The following is a 16,923-nucleotide window of genomic DNA, read 5'->3' on the forward strand; positions in this document are numbered from 1 at the left end:
CAACAATGCAATCTGCAGATCTTGGATGCCGATACAGTCACCCAGCTTTTCTTTACCGTCAATGAGGAGAAGAAAATAAAAACCTTGCGAGCCCTCCCCATCAGCGTGTTCATCTCTCAAGTTTTCATCAACGGGTAAATAGCGGCTGACGAAAAGTGTATCTTAGCTACGCTTCTGACCATTGTTGCGCCCGCGGTTATAATTTCCCTCTTCTTTCTCCTCCGGAAGAGGCTGAGGGAGCCGGCGGAGGCCGACGCGGCTGAAGCGTGCACGTGCCTGCTCGGAGTTTGCTACCGGCGCGAAGCCGTTTTTCTTCTCCTCTCTGCGCTGATGGCGAGGATGCGGGCTGCGGCGGCCGGCGCTGCGCGGGCGTCCGAGAGCGAGCGGCCGGCGCGGCTTCGGAGATCAATCAGCGCGGTCCCGCTGTCGACCGGGTTGTTCCCTCGCAGCAGCGCTACGCCAGGCGGCGTCGTCGTCGGCGGCGCCGGCGTCCGACGCTTGTGTCGCAGCGGGCGCATGCGTGGCTCGCCGCCGACTCCTGCAGCAGTGGCAGAAGGGAAGTACTCAACTGCCCTCGCCCGCCTTGCTTCCGCGGCCACAGCGTCTCCGACGTCGCGCCGAAGGCGTGGCGTGACGTCAAGACCGCACGTGACGCCCAGGGCGCACCGCCACCCCCCTCCACCTCCCAGGGACTGCAGACCCCCCCACCCCCCTTTCTGTCGGCTCCTCGGTGGCCGTCGCCGGCCAATCGGAGGACACGTCCCGACGCCGACGGCGACAAGACCGCGCGCCGCTCGGCGACTCCGTTGTCGCCTTGCCAGACCACGAGGCCACCCTGTCCTGGCGGCTGGAACGAGCTCCGCGTCGGGTCGGCAGAGTCGTGGCGTCCGGCCAGACATGTCCGGCTGAATGGGACAGTGAGGACGTCGGTCATGTGACATCCATCGAGACAGGCATTGATTGTGTTCGTTGCGGAGATTGGCGAAGTCTGCCGCGAGTGTCGACTCTCCGGGCTCCAGCGGTGACGGCGTGCCGGCGCTTGCGAGTGTGTGTCGTCTTGAAACTGCAGCCGCGAACTGTGCACTAGGGCCTCGCCTTGGGACCCGGGTGCTATGCTCACGCACCCCTGGCTCCAGTTTCTGCAGCCACCTCTCGTCGCGTCGCTGCATGCATCGCCTTCCGTGTCGGCCGCCACGTCTAATGGTGAGTGACGACAACTCGTACTACAAGTCCGATCAACTTGCCTCAGTGGCTGCGTACCAGCGGCTGGAAAAAGATGCTTGACTTGAGCGCTGTCACGGGGATAATGCTAGCTAAGCACGCGATTCGTCATCATCAGAGGCAACTAAGCTGGGTCATGGACATAAGGGGAACGGGAGCGCTGGCAACGACTTTAAATCTGTTGCAACCTTACAAGATGAAAATGTTCTGTGCATGCGTGTTTCCTAGGAGGTGAAATTCGTACTGTTTCAGGTTTAGACGCAGTTCGCTTCTGCTCTCGTCGACTAAAGGTGACGCGACGTCGATCTTCATACATGCTTTTTCACAACCTCAGAAACCGAGTGTTGTACTTGAGGGCTGTACTGTTTTGTATAACGACCGGTCAACCCATCGCCCCAATAACCGTTGCTTATTGCAATGACCCATAGCGCATTCTACTTTTTTTTCTTTTCTGTGAGAGGTCATGCGGATCGATTGTAAGTCACCCCCAGTTTGTAATACCCGCTAACGAACGTAATCTTGATAGGTCGTTTGAGAGTTGCTAGCTGCTGACTGCTTGCCAAACCTCACAAGCTAGTTCCCTTGCCAGAAACACACAAGATGCGACTGAGCGTCTCAGGAAATGTAGAATGTCAGAAAAACGAACTAAATTAATCGTTTTTGACAGAAGAAATACCGTAAAAGAAGGTTAGCGCCTACAGGCTGCGGTCGTTGGCATAGGCCGAGAGCACGGATATGAGACACGCGGATACGAGGACTCTCAACTGGGCGGGCTCTGGTTAATGTGCCCCGTCTGGCAAAGGGCCATATAGATAAATGTAGGAAATGAGAATCACCCGTTCCTTCGTGACTACACGTGACCCTGACCAACATGAATGGTGGTATTATTTATTATTGTCGCTTGCAGCAAGTGTGTTCGAATCGAGCAAGGCGCCAAACTTGGAGCTCTGTACGAGAAAAGGCTGGCACAGTGTCTTCACCTATACTGGATAATATGTAGAACGTGTGTTCTTAGAAGGCGTGCGTACGGTATCCGTAACGTCGTACCATACAGCGACTTAAATCGCCCTGGTCGGGAAACTATCAATTCACCTGGTAGGTATTAATACATCAGCGATTACATTTATTTTACGAGTACCATAAGCCTGATTGCTTAGGTTGAAAATTTTATGTGCTTCCTTAAGCCCATTAAAGCTCTATACGGACACGTATAAAGATGTTGCTACTATAAAGAAACATGTGACTGTGGCATAAGGATAGGTAAATATGAATTTCATTTTTATTTATATTACTCTCAGGGCCGTTTAGGCATTACAGAAAGTAGTGGGGTAAAAAAAAGCAAAGTACATAACAAACAATGAAGGGGTCAATAAAAATGATTGCCAAGGGCAGACTTGAATTTTTCAGTCCTTTTGTAGAAACGATGCTGCCGGCAGGAAGGCTGTTCCAGTCCGCACTGTTCTTTTTTTTCTTTTTTTTGAGGAAGGAATACTAACGGTTATGGTATAAATAGCTAGAAAACTTGCTGCCTGCACAACGGGATAATAAAGCGCCCTCCTCCACAGTTCCAGTCTATGGGCAGATATGCCTCTGATGTCTCACCATTTTACACCTCAATGACGCTCGTACTATATTTTGAGTCCTCGGTGAAGAAGATTCTCCCCTACTCTCTATACTACGCCCCAATTCTGCGTTTCAATGTGAAATACCAAAGCTGCGGGCTGGGTCTCGGTTTGTTGAAGCGGTCTGATGGATGCCTGCAGGGTTACCGACGACTTGGTGACGATGTCGACGATGTTGATTGTGACGGCGACCATGCTTTGACATGCGTACGTACGTACGTACGTACGGACACATGTTTTAATGGGCTAAGCGAGCATAATATCCACGATTTGGGTAAACCGCAAATGCAAGAGTACAAGGCAGAAAGGCCTGAAGAAGTGCAGTTGCTCAAGGAACGTGGTTTAAGCTAACATGACGCGGTAGAAGGCGCAGCTGTACGCATCTTCTCTCTCAGGCGCTTATCTGTGGAGCTTGCCCCGAAAGCCTGGTGACAGACGTACAGTTAAGAACTTTCTGGCTATGGGTTTATGTGTTCCGGCTTCCTTAACTGGACGCTCCGAGGTAGGAGATTAAAAGCAGCCAGTATGACATAACGGTACACCTCTAAGTTCCCCTAGGCATGTCGCAATCCTGGACTGTGATACGCGCGCGTAGTAAAAAGAAAATAGAAGGAAACTCGTAGCGCGGGTTATCTTCCTATGTTCCCAATCCAAGATCCTAGGGATAGAGTTATCATTATCATTGTGCCAACGGTGCAAAGGTTTTGTCCAATCTCACGATGCTTGTCCTCTCAGCATTGTACGGTGTGTCCACCGCTGCCTGATCTAACTGCAGCGCTGACGAAATATTTCAAATATGTGTTCCGTAGCGGCAGTAACCATTATTAGCCGGCCGTGAATGCTGACGACTGTGCATTGCGTTTAAAAATGAGTGCCTGCTGGACTAACTTCACACTGGGCAAGGTTCACCGTCACCCACGGCAACAGGTCAACGCACGATATTGACGATCGTATACTGCATACATATATAGTAACCACACCAACGAGAAGCCAAAGGCTGCGGGAAGAACAGTTTGAGCTATTTCGAACCCCTATGAGCTAAACCGCGTTTTTTGGCGTATGCGTTTGCGCTCTCAGGTTTCCGTGACTTGCTATTCAGTGAAACAGCTTTCTGTCCAGTAACGACTAGTTTCAACATAACGCAAAAAGCTCCAAGAAAAAAGTTTCCTTCGAATGTTTGAAGTGTAAATAATGGGCATCTAGACACGGTAGTATTGTCTTATTTGTAGCTGTTGTCTGCTGCTCTAAGATAGATGCATGAAACAATTTTCGGTGGCCATTACTCCCAACCGAAACCCCTCCCTCCCTACCTTTCTGTCTCTCTGAAGCCAATGTTTGCTGCTTGTTCGCGTACGAGCACACGTTACGAATCCACTCACCTCTTCATCTTTTTATTTTGCGTTTTTTCATCTTGTGTTTCATGACAGTTACTATAAATGGGACACAATAGCAAACCGGGTCTTCACGCCTCTCTCTCCTTGCCCCAGAGCTTCATGACGGCTTAGTATAGATGGCAATGTTACACTTAAGCCAACTAAATAAATATAACGTGTGAGCTCCCGGTTTAATAGTGAAAACTAAGAAAGAAGCTGGAAGACAATACTCATTGAGAGAAATGACCTACTTCACCATATATTTGATCTCATCACGAATATAAGAAGTATCATCGACCTTCCCCTTAATTTCAATCCACAAATGAGGCCGCTAACTCACAGGGTATCCACCCCGTGCATTGGTTGGACACCATTACACACAAATTGGATTTCTCGACATGACCACAACCTCCCGCTGAGGTTGAATCTATAGACGTCAACATTTATTATACACTATATATTTCCCCCCAAACGACACCCCCACTCAACCTCACCCAATGCTCAACCTTCTCTCAACCGCAAAGAGAAACCCGCTAAAGCTATGTTGAACAAAATTCGGGTTATAACTCCTCGTGCATCGTTCCGGGGCAGGTCTGCACGTTTTGGAGCATTGTTTAATCAGATAAACGTCCCCCCAAATGGAACCTAAAGCGCTATGTACAAGGAACCAAGGAGGGTGGAACTAAGTGCACGTCGTTCGAAGATCACTCGAGTCTAAATAGACTTGAACCGTTAATTTTAAGAACCGGCGTACACATTGTAAACCTTGTGACGCAAAGACGGCACTCCTTGAACGATATTTCGATCTTCACAGTTATTTAGTAAGATGATAGAAAATGTATGTGTAGAAATGAAAGCGTGCTGGACATGGACGTCACTCAACCACAAGTGGGCGCCAAAACCACCGATTTCGCTCATCCAGCAGGGACCAGCCTCTGACGTCACCTCGTGAAAATATCAGCTTCTGTTCACCGATGCCCACAATGGCGAAGATAAAGCGCTTGTTGTATTGGGTATACATCGTGGCTAATTGTAAAGTAGAAGAACAGAGGCATTCGGCAGCTATAGGATTCGAACCAGGAACCTTAGCACTTCGAGTTCGGTGCATTCCGTTCTTTTGTGTTTTTTGTGTGTGTTTATACGTGCCATCTCATTAAATATAAAAATGTTAAAGTACATCAAAGTGTTTTTTTTTTTGTCCCGTAGTCATGCTCGCACATTTTTTTTTTTCACAAAATGCTCCGAAGGTTGGCTTCTGGGTGGCCAAGAGAATACACGACGAATAACTTACTAATACCTCCACTGAAACTGAGTACAATCGAAAGGCTTGATTTGTTGACCGCCGACTACTTTTTCCGTCAGCGCGCTCCCGCCAAGCGCCGACGGCTTCATAGTTTCCGCGTGAGCCGTTCCTTCCCGTGGCTGACACTATATAGGTCTCTTTATGCCGCTGCGGTGCATGCTTTTTCAGAGCACCACTCGTGCCTCGGATTATGTTAGCTCCTTCGAATGCGTTTGTGCTTTAAAAGTTTGCATTCAAAGTTTATATACTCAACCAAGCAGTTGTTGAGGTGTTTTGTGGCTTAAAAGGCGCCTCTGGCAAATTTCGATTGAAAGGACCATGTGTTGTTTCCTAAACCAAAGACCGTCGTTCCATCATCGTAACTCTCGGTAACGGGGACGTACATTATTACGGTCGGACAATGGAGCGCCTTTGCACGTAACCATTGGGCTTCTCGCTTCAAGACTTGTTGCTCAGCCCAGCCACATCTTATGCGTCGTATGTATGAAATCTCCTGGCTATGGCGGCGCATGCGGAGCACAGGATGCCACTCTAAAAGGGCCATTAGACTACTAGTGGTTCTATCCAAGAAAGGAATTTTTCTTGAATTAGCCATCTTGAGCGGAAAATTTTGATTCCACCACACGATTCTAACTTTTAAACGCAATAAAAAAGCACCTGGACTGCGTAAACAAACTAAAAGCACTAAAAAAACGCAGAAACTCTTTGTCAAGAGGGAATGCTGGACACACCAAGCCCCTTTAAAGTCGGCTTCAGCGCTACACACAAATGCATTGCTTGGAAGGCCTTTTTTCAGGTGCCATATAAGTGGGCTTTTATCCAAGTAGGAAGGCCCTTCGACATTTTGTTAAATACCTCCGTAAGACCCCCAGAAACACTTCCCTATAAAACACTTTACATCCAGCCTCTTTAAAGTCAGCTTCACAACTGTGCACAAATGCGTTAGTGAGAAGACATTTTATGGGCAATATAAGGACTGTGATGAATGAATGCCCTATGAATGAATGCCCTATATTGCCTTTTATTAATAACATTTTCGTATGCGACAAAATTTTGTATGCGACAAAATTTTGTATGCGACGAATCTGTGACATGCACCATCGAGCGTTACATACGGGCAAACAGGTAGAGTTTCCTCGTGGTGTCCACATTTAAATAACTAAGCATTTAAAAATCTGTTGCGGTATTGGGCAGGTTTATTAGGGTACTGTGTACTCGCGTAATTTCAAATCCCGCCAACTTTCTCGTCTTTATTTTCTATAATGTTTACTACCTTCTAAAAGGGTATTAAGTGCCAAGCGAATATTTGAAGCCATTTTTAAAGTACCTTACGCAGCTTACACAGCTTATAACAAACTTCGTTGCGTGATGCAGGATCAGGCAAACGAAACCCAGCCTGGGGCCGAATATTTTTTTCTTTGTAAGGGACCCCTCCCGCCACCACCCTCTCCCCCTTTTCCCCTGAGATTTGGTATCTTGTTATATGCGTGATGGAAAGCAGCTATTTCTGTTAAAACCAATGCGTCGGCCCCTCTCCCTCAACATGGGATCTCTATGCTGTTATGTCAACTGATATTAGATAAAAAGTGGGTTCATGTTAGACTGCATGTTTTAAGGTCGCTTACAAGGAAGTTACATTGTTGTCAGAACCCTCATCAACGTGAATAGGTTCTGCGAATGGTGTGGCGTCGTTCCATGCACCTGATACCCCTCTCGTCGTATACATGTGATCAGATAGGACGTTATTATATAGGGTGAATTTACATTTTGTGATTTTAGGGATTAAAAAAGACTGTAAATATACAGCCGTGATGCGAGCATGGATGCATCACTCTAAGACACTTCTCGGAGTTCCGTCAAACATGCAGTGTTGTCATAGCTGAAGGAATAAATTAAAGGAAACTGAACAAGAGGTGGACAATTAGGGTAACAGAGTGGATAGCAAGAGATGGGTCTACAAGAAGGGGAAGGCCGACAACACGATGGAGGAATGAAATACGGAACTTCGGTGGTAAACAGTGTACTCGATTCGCGCAGGACAGGAGTGGTTGGCGGTCAATGGGAGAGGCCTTCGTCCTGCAGTGGACCTGATCAGACTGATGTTGATTATGATGATGATGAAGAAGAAGAAGAAGAAGAAGAAGAAGAAGAAGAAGAAGAAGAAGAAGAAGAAGAAGAAGAAGGAAGAAGAAGGAGGAGGATTAGGGCGTCAATGCCAGCTTCCCACATTGTTGTATTCAGACAAGCCTAAAGTAAGCTTACGAAAGTAATAAAGTAATACTGCACAAAAATAATGCGGAGATCGACCCGCGTATCAGCGCAACACCTTAGCTGATTACGCAGGCATCAGATTTCAGCGGTAAGACCGAGTGTTCGGGAAGTTTTTTCCACGTATTTAATGATTTTAGCGGGGGCCAGGTACACACTACATTTAGGCATAACACCTGCCCTACTTTTGTGGAGAGCCACACGCATCGGATTAGCAGTTGCATGACCGCAAGCTCAGAACCAAACAGTGTAATTCTTTTTAAAGTGAAGCTTTAGTGCTCTCACTGATGCGCCTGTAACGCGAAAATGCACTGCAGGAAAGCCAACTGTCTCTGACGATGATGGCAAGTAATTATGGGTGAAGTGAAAGAAAAAGAAAGCTTCAGTGACCGGAATCTAACCTGGGTCCTTCGCGTTATGAATCCGGCATCTATCCGATCGACATTGTCGAAACTCCCTTCAAACTCAGACGACAACCAAAGAATCCGCCATGAGAAAGCTTCGCGTTCAACCATCGTCGTCGTTTGAGAGAGAGAGAGAAAAGAAACTTTTATTCCTGGCGAGGCATAGTCCTAGCGAGTGTCCCTTAGGTGGGGAAGGCGCGGTCAGGAGCTGCAGCTTGGGTGAGGAGCTCCCGGTCACCTCCAGCCAGGTAGTGGGAGGATTGGGTAAACGGAGAGGGGGTAAAACGGGGCATTCCCAAAAGGCGTGTGGCGCCACATGTCGGGCAGTTTGGGTGGGGATATAATGTGGGATAGATGTGGTGGAGGCGCCCATGATTTTTGTAGCTGTATAACGGGTTCTGCAGCGCATTTTCATGATCTTGGGAATCTGCGTACAGGTAGTACTTTGCGTTTGCCTATTGTAAGCAAACCGTAAGAGGTCACAAACGGCAAGAAATGCGTTATTCTATGTTAGTATAACAATGAGTCTGCAGTTTACAAATATGTATCATACATAGGCCCCCTTCAGGTTAGGGAGTCACTTCCCCTCTGCTCCTCTTCTTTCTGCGTTGTCATGCCTAAGTCCCCCCTCCCCACCCCTCCTCCTTCCCCTCTCAAAATCGTTCACGGACCCTGCATACGATTCCCGCTAATCCTAATACAGATAGTGGTCCGTATAGTTACTGCTTTTTTTACTTGCTCTCAGGAAAACGTGCAGAACTCAAATAATCCCAGAATATGTTTGGGCATATTTTGTTCACGATCACGTGCCTAAGAAAGAGCGTTACCACGATCTTCGCTCTCGGAGCATCTTTTGCAGTGAGTCGGCGTTTTGGGCTCTCTTCATATGTCGCTTATGCAGGGTGTCCCAGCTATCATGCACCAAGGTCTTAAAAAGGAGCAATGGAGTTACTCGAAGAAAACCTAGTGCATAATGTTTCCAGTACAGAAGTAGCGGCCAGTGCTTTTTTAGTTATTGAGGTTTAATTAGCTAATTGTAATTAATTATCCAACTCGATAGGTACTGTTCCAATCATTAAAGTGTCAATGAGGCACTTGTAGGTACCCACGAGGGCATCTAACTGCAGCATTTTCGGCTAGATACTAATTGCATACGCATTTTTTTACATATAGAAGCCCAGAGTAATTTGAAAAATGCCACGTGACGGCGCTCGCGGTCCATAAAAGCGAGTTCCAGCGGTGTTTCGGGGCCATTACTCCTTCCTTGCAAGCACCCGCCTTGGCATCACGATCTCGGTTCAACCACTCATCTATTAAATCAAATCAAATCAAAGCTTATTTCAACATTGGTACAACTTCGACAATGATGGTGGTCACTCTGGCAAGAAGCTGTAGAGACAGCTTGACGGGGCCAGGGCACCGGTGAAGCTACGATAACTTTGGTCATAAACAATACAGTGCACAGTCTAGTTTGTTTAAAACAAAAGTTATACAGAAGTGATGTTACAACACACTGAACAATATGTCACCATTATTATTCAATAACGTGGAAATCCAACTTTACAAGGCGTCAAACACATACCACACAAAATGACATGCCTTAGAAGAACAGGAAAAACATTGTTGATACAAACATCACTGTGATTTGTTGTTGAAAATTAGAGAATGCAATTCTTTGCGACTGATACGGCTACACTCAGCAATATGTGGACGTAATCGGTTGAGCATCACAGGTATGTTGTGACTAAGCGATTGTAAAAAGTAGTCAATGCGACGCCGAGGAACAATATATTTGTCTTGTTCACGAGTTCGATTTGTTTCGGTTCGTAATGACAGACCATTAGAATGGTCTGTCTGACCATTAAAAATGGACAGACCATTAAAATGGACAGACCATTTAATGACAGACCATTAATTAACATTTGCATTAAAAAATATGGTGGGCAGTGCTCGAAAAGTAAAGCCGATACAAGAGACGGTACTTATAAAGATTCTGAAGTTATGGCTCTAACAGCTAAAATCACCGCAAACACTCAAAGCCTTACTTGCACAGTTTTCTTTGCAGATTTACATTGTAAGATCGAATAGGTAGCAGCTCCTGGTCATGGCTTTAATTTGTACAGAGACTTTAATTACGCCCCTAAGTGCAGGCTAGTTAGAAATAAACCCGAACAAAATAATTGTGAGCGGTTACCGAAAATGCGTAGACGTAAACCGGAATAAAATAATTTACCACAGAATAAGGTATAAGCCCGGCGGCAGCAATAAAATGTTTCCGTACATACGTCTACCGATGCGGATTTAAGTCTCAAGGTGGCCCTCTTAAACTGTCTCCATTTCGATACACCCACCTTGGAGTAACTTCTTGGCTAAAACCTTAAGCGGAGGGAACTGTTGACGAGTTACGCTGCTACTCGTTGCTCTTATAATACGCCTGTATCACTAGTATACACACATATGTGCGCGTATACTTGAAGGGACAAATTTAATCGCAAATCACCTGTGACCGATTCCTCCTAGAAAAAATTTAAACCTCTTTTTTCACTTTCCGATTCAACGACATTTTGCCTCATCAGCATCAAAAAAATTCTGTAAGAAGTTACTGATAGCTCCCACGGAGGTTGTAAAGAAATTGGAAATATAAATTTTGCATGCTTCACCTTGATTTTAACGAGCCGGCGTGCACATTCTCAAACATTCGTTGTTTAATACTCTATAGCCCTGCCAAGGGAGGGCAAAAAGGCGAGAATGAGCAACACCTACATGGTACCACGACGTAAAGCTTTCAGTACAGCCACACGTCCATTATTTCCGCTCTCTCTACCAAAATAACGTCGCCGCTGCGTTAGCAGAAGCTTGCTGTTTTCGATGCAAAAGGCTTTTCCGCGGCAGACTTATTAGGCAAGTGGGAAATTAGCGTCTAATCGGTCCATAGAACTCGGCTGCCGCAGTGGCACGCACTACAGCACTGCATGGGACCGGGCTGACCCGAAAACACGGGCCCGGCCCTGGCCCGGCCCGCGGGCCGGGCCGGGCCGCTCGAAGCGCTATCGGTGTGCCCGGGATGGGCTCGGTCTCGGAGCCGTGTGCCCGGGCCGGGCTCAGGTTTCAATTCATGGACCTTGCCGTTAATGTTTCCGACGTGAAGTGTAGAAGACAGCATTAAAATGAATGTTCCGAGTTTATTTCCACGTGCTTCTTGGTGTTAGTTGTACGCATTGTTTTGAAAACGTGTCTTGCTGGCTCTATAATCACTGTACTGTAATTTTAATGGCATATCATGTACTGCATCTAGATTTTATATTTTGGGGTATAACTTATCAAAGATACGATTACAAGCAACGCCGTAACGTAGAACGGGTTAATTCAAACAAACTGGAGCTCTGCACCTATGTCTATGTACACCAGTGTTTTACATGTCGCACCCATCGAAATGCGACTGCAGTGGCCTGGAATCGAACTCGCGTACTACAGAAACAGCACCGCTGAGCAACCACTGCAGGTGAAAGATTTCAATGCAAGTTCATACTCGTGGATTGAAACACGGCACCAAAGCTTTCAGCGTACCAGCTGGCCGACACAACCACGTGATATTTCAAAGGATCTGGTCATCAAAGGTGATGGTGTCTGCGTTGTAACAAGAATATGAGCTATTATTATGCCATTGTGACGTGAACTGAAGACGGTGGAAGCTAAAGTACGGGTACTACGTAACCCTAAATTTCTGCCTTTCAATCTATGACGCACGCGCTGTACTGCAGAGTGGAGGCTTCGTCTGATTGCCTGCTACGAAGACACTAAACCAAATATAAAAAACAAATTTTCTTAAGCGTCTAAACCCGGGCCTGGTCGCGCACACGCGGACCCTCCCTATGCTTAAAAATAAATGACCGGGCCCAGGTCAGGTCTGTACTTGAGACTACAGGCCCGGACTGGGCCCGGGCCTAGCTCGCTTATGGACGCCCGGGCCCGAGTCGGGGCCGGGCTAGGTGTTACCGGTCCGAGCCGGGCTCGGGCTTTATAAAGAAAGTTCGAGCCGGGCCCGGGCCCTAAAATGAGGTCCACGCGGCGCTCTAATACGAACTACAAATACCTTTGGGTGAATTCTCCGTGACTGCTGCGCGAACAAAATTCTGTAAACGTTTGCCTTAACTACACTCCCGCTCGTGTGCTGTGTGCGTTCCTACGTCTTTCAGTTGTCGTGTGCATCTTTGCGTTTGTTGGTGTTTGTGTACGTTTTTGTCTCTTCGCGTGTTTCGCCCATTTTTCGCCCTTTTCATTCCCCTGTGGAATAGCAAGTCAAGCCCGCTGCCAGGCTGACTTAGTTCTCCTTATCATTAAAGGTATCCCTAGCTCCCGCCTCTTACTGAAAAAAAAGCAAACATATCTCGCGCTAGACAAGGCTCAGTTAACCTCTGGCGGGTTTTAATCTTAGAAGCATTACAATAGGTCTACCTGTTATAGGGTAGTAGTGTGCGTCTGCGTATATGCCCTGTATTGGACAGACATTTCGAACTACTGACGTATGAATTGACGGAAGGAGTAAACATACTGTTATTTCCGCTACACAAGCGGCATAAGAAGCAAGATATTGGTCCCACTAGTTAAACAGGGGAAAGTAATCGTCTTACAAGTCAAAGAACGACGTAGCTTTCTACCGTTTAGTTGAGAATATTTCTCACATCTATTTCGTCGGACCTGCACACTTTACTATCGTGCGAACAGCATAGAACCTTGCGTCTTGTGAAAAAAAAAAAATGTTGAGAGGACGAATCCCCCGGAGCCATTTGTTCTTGGATTGAGACAGGTCTCGACCCACGATCCGCGATTACCCGCGAGCCCGGCAATTGCAAAGGAAACGAAAATTGGTCTCCAAATTTTCACTGTCTTTATTTATTTATTTTTTGTTCGCCTATAAGCGGCGGCAGCTGTGGCGCTGATCCCCGTCGGCTGGCGAGATTTGCTCAGGGCTGCCATGGAAGTGCTTTGATTGATTCGGGCGGCTTTGCTCGCCCGCAGCTCGGACCGATCGGTTAACGCGGCTGTATGCAGACGAGCGTCCCGACTTTCACGCGGCCTTCCTTCGCTCCCCCTCGGGCTCTTTTTCTCCCGATGCCCGCTTACCCTTCCCTGCCTGGCCAAACGAGCGCCATCTCTTCGGCACGACGGCCTGTCATTTTCGCTCACAAATGAAACCGATTTAGACTTGCGTGCCCTTGTGATTTAAAAAGTCGCGCGATTTGCGTTTTTTTTTTTTTTTTTTGCGCACTAAACCTTCGATTCTACTGCACAGCCGTGGAAGGGACGCCATTGCGCGCTGAGAACGTTATGGAGACGTTCGTGCCGATGGCCATTGCGTTTGTACTTAATAAGACAGCCGCTTGCTTTTTGTAGCGTGAGCTACACTGGCCGAGGTTGAGCAGTTTCGCGTGGCTCCTGGAGAGTCATGCTGCGCATGCGCGAGGAGAAGTGACGTCTCACGGCGCACAGCTGGCGCGCCGGAGCAGCCGCCGCGATTTGGATTGAATTGGATTGGATTGATTGAATTGGATTGGAAATAGTTTTAGCAGCAGTAAGCATGATAATCAGCTAACCCTAGACAACCAGGAAACCTAAGAATAATCGCAGCTGAACCTTAGCCCACGCTACGTATATCCCGGATAGCCGAGCTAAGCCACTGCTAATTTTTCGGTGTATACACGCTTCTAAACGGGCAGTGCGTGATAACAACGCGGAAGAGCCTTACTTCGTTTCCATTTATCGTCCTTGGCCATATTTCCCTGAATGCGTTTGTTAAGGCGCTGGAGCTGGGCTATGAAGTTCGCATTAGCGTAGATGTCCAGGATGTAGGCTCAGTCTGCTCAGGTAAATAATTCAATGCTGTAATGCACTTAGCGATTCCTTGCGTTTCGCGTCCTTAACCCCATTTCCTGGCGAGGCGGGGAAACGTTGTGGTCGCTTTATGGGGCTTTTGTTTTGTGATCCCTGTCGAGGGGACAAAAGCTTCTGATGATTGATTGTCATTTTCATCGCCTTCATAATGAGTAATGAAATGTGATATCTTTTCATACGCTTTGATACATCTACTACAAACACCACCCTTTTAGTTGCACCGGTGCGATTCACCGCGAGATTTAGTAAATTAAAATTGTGTTCGTGACCGGCGATAGGCGTTCTACGTTATATCGTACATTCTGGTTTTTCGAAAACCAATATTCTAATTATTTCAGTCACCTCCATGGTTTTGTATGTTACTTCTTAGGGCAAATTTTAAATCTTTAGATGTCCGTGGAGGGAAAAAAAAACTGGCGTCGGCGTCGGTGATGTCTGTAGCTAGAAAACGGCTCCTAAACTTCCCGTGGCTGCGACGCGACGCATTGCATAGCGTGTCTCTGCCTCAGTCATAAAAACTCAAGAACGTGCCTCAGTTGCTTAGGCAACGCCTGAATTACTTTCATCAAGCTTTTTCTAGCCCTTCAATGTAAAGCATGAATAGCAGCGGGCTCAAAGGGAATCCTTGTTTTATTTAACGCCGTATGGGTGCTAACCTGCTGCATACATTAGCGCCCTTCAGATGTCAAGTGCCTTCTTACTTATTCAATATACACTACATTAACACAATGCATTAGATTCTCATCTAAGCCGCCTCATTTCACAATACTCCCCGAAATTCTCTGTTTAGTGTTTACCTTGTCACACGTCCTTCTATTGCTTAAAAAAGTTAACCATACGGCTTTACCGGCAGCCACTGAAGTTACGACGCACCCTGTTATCAGAAAAAAAGGTTTCCCTCCAAGTGCATTCTTTGATATTCAATATCCCGGGAGGATTTATTTATTCTATTCATGGATGAATTTCTGCTTTGATCGCCTAAATTACGACCCTTACGACCCCCCCCCCCCTTCCCAAGTGATACTGACTCATTACTAGCTTTGGTCCGTTTGCGATGGCATACCAAATTCATTTTACTCTGGAGCACATCTCCCGTCATTTTCTAGCTTGTATTAGTTAGCTTGTATCACAAGCTTAAGTTGAAGTTGAAGTTTATTTTTCTTTCCGCATTTTTATTTTTGAAGTTTATTTTCTTGCCTGCAGCAACTCGTAGAAACCGGCACGGAGCGAAAGCCAAACTGCCAAAATTCTTGTATAATTTCACTTCCTCGTGTGTATTCGTCAAGATGCATTTCGTCTGGTTAGATCCTGCCGCTCCTTGCGAGATCGTGCGGAATCCACGAAGGTGGTCGGACTGCGGCTAGTTAATTGCTCAGGGCCGCATTAGGGCGGTCTCGTTTCATTTCGATATCCAAAGCAGGGACCGTGCGCAGCCGGCCCGGGTTGGGTGTGGCTATCACGCGCGCCCCGCGATTTCATGCCCCGGTATTCAGGGCGGCCCCGACTGCGATTTCCGCGGCGGCGCTGAAACGGCGCTGCGCCATGCATTAGCGCAGACACCGACCCTGAAGCCTGTTTCCCTGCAGCAGCGAAGCCGCGCTTGCGATTTTTCCCGCTACACCCATGGTCCGCAGCCCTGACATCCGTCCTAACGAGCCTTGGCCCGCAAAGGGAGAAAAAATCGCGGGCCATCAACGTGAAACCTGGGGACGGTGAAGCAAGCAGTGTATAAGTGTATTCTTGGCGCCTTGGCGTTTTTTCCCGCAAACGGAGATGAAACCATTGGGGGGTAGAGGTATACAGCTTTGCTGCAAAAGTCTCGTGTCTTTGAGGTACGAAGCGTTCCCCCGCGAGGCGTAAACGAGTGTCCCGGCGTTTTTTATCACGCGTTACGTTCCGTTACGTTTAGTACCGTGACTACTTGAGACCACGGTTACGACGACGATGACATGAGAAGCCTACAGCCCTAACTTCTAAGGGGCACGCCCCTAAAAGGGCGACAGGGCGCTAGATAACCTGCGCGCATGGCCAGAGGCTGAGTGGAGGTGCTATCACAAGGGGCTTGATACTTACACCCCAGTCAGGCAGTAACACAGAATAATAGTGCAGTGACACAGCCATTCAGGTTGAGCACGAGAGACGATGAAGCAGGATATTTAAGAGAAAAAAAATTCGTGGCGGCGTTAAGGTCCGCGGTCGGTGACGCTCCGATATGAATGGCATATAGCCCACCAGCAATTCATGCGAGGTTTAGCGCGGGAATATATCGCTTTGTTAGAAAAAACGCATGAGAGAGAGAGAGAGAGAGAGAGAGAGAGAGAGAGAGAGAGAGAGAGAGAGAGAGAGAGAGAGACCTAGAATAGCTTTCCCAACAAGTGTGCTTGGGTCACTGCCTTGGCAAACAAAATCACTGCGCTGGGTGGTGTCTACTACCTAACGGCAAAAATAACCTAGACATTTTTGTGTGTTGAGACAGACTATACGTTTCCTTTAAGTCGTTAAAAGTTTAATTGTAGGCAATACCGTGAACGCCGCTTACTACTCCTTCAGAGACTTCGCCTGCGAACTACAGACGACGTTTCTTTTTGCTTTGCAGTTACTCACACTGAGTTTCTCATAGACACCAACAAAGAAAAAATTAAGCTTCCAGTTCAGCAAAACGCAACGTTTTTAGCTTTTGCAACGCGGACTGTAAAAACCTCTCGCTCATTTTAACGAACTGTCCCTTCCGTTCATCCCGCTAGGCGCAATTGAATTATACGCTTAAAAAACAAAACCAGACGTCAAAAAAAAAAAAGCCAAGAGGAAAAAGGCTTGCATTGTTCCGCGCTCGAGTAGCC

General features: G+C 47.2%; 1 protein-coding gene across 2 annotated transcripts in view; it reads left to right on the plus strand.

The window, feature by feature from the left end:
* The first annotated feature begins 774 nt into the window (after positions 1-774).
* LOC144145254 (zinc finger protein basonuclin-2-like) overlaps positions 775-16,923 on the plus strand; it is a 327,806-nt gene continuing 311,657 nt past the window's right edge. Inside the window, exon 1 of one of the 2 annotated variants that reach the window (XM_077676795.1) lies at positions 775-1,203. In XM_077676795.1, the coding sequence (XP_077532921.1) occupies positions 1,113-1,203 (91 nt within the window). In that variant the 5' untranslated portion in view covers positions 775-1,112. The remainder of the gene's footprint in view (positions 1,204-16,923) is intronic. The other variant, XM_077676797.1, reaches the window with a different exon arrangement.

Source organism: Haemaphysalis longicornis, unplaced genomic scaffold (genome assembly GCF_048455015.1).
Source record: "Haemaphysalis longicornis isolate Haplotype H1 unplaced genomic scaffold, Haemaphysalis longicornis Haplotype H1 scaffold_7, whole genome shotgun sequence".
NCBI lineage: Eukaryota > Metazoa > Arthropoda > Arachnida > Ixodida > Ixodidae > Haemaphysalis > Haemaphysalis longicornis.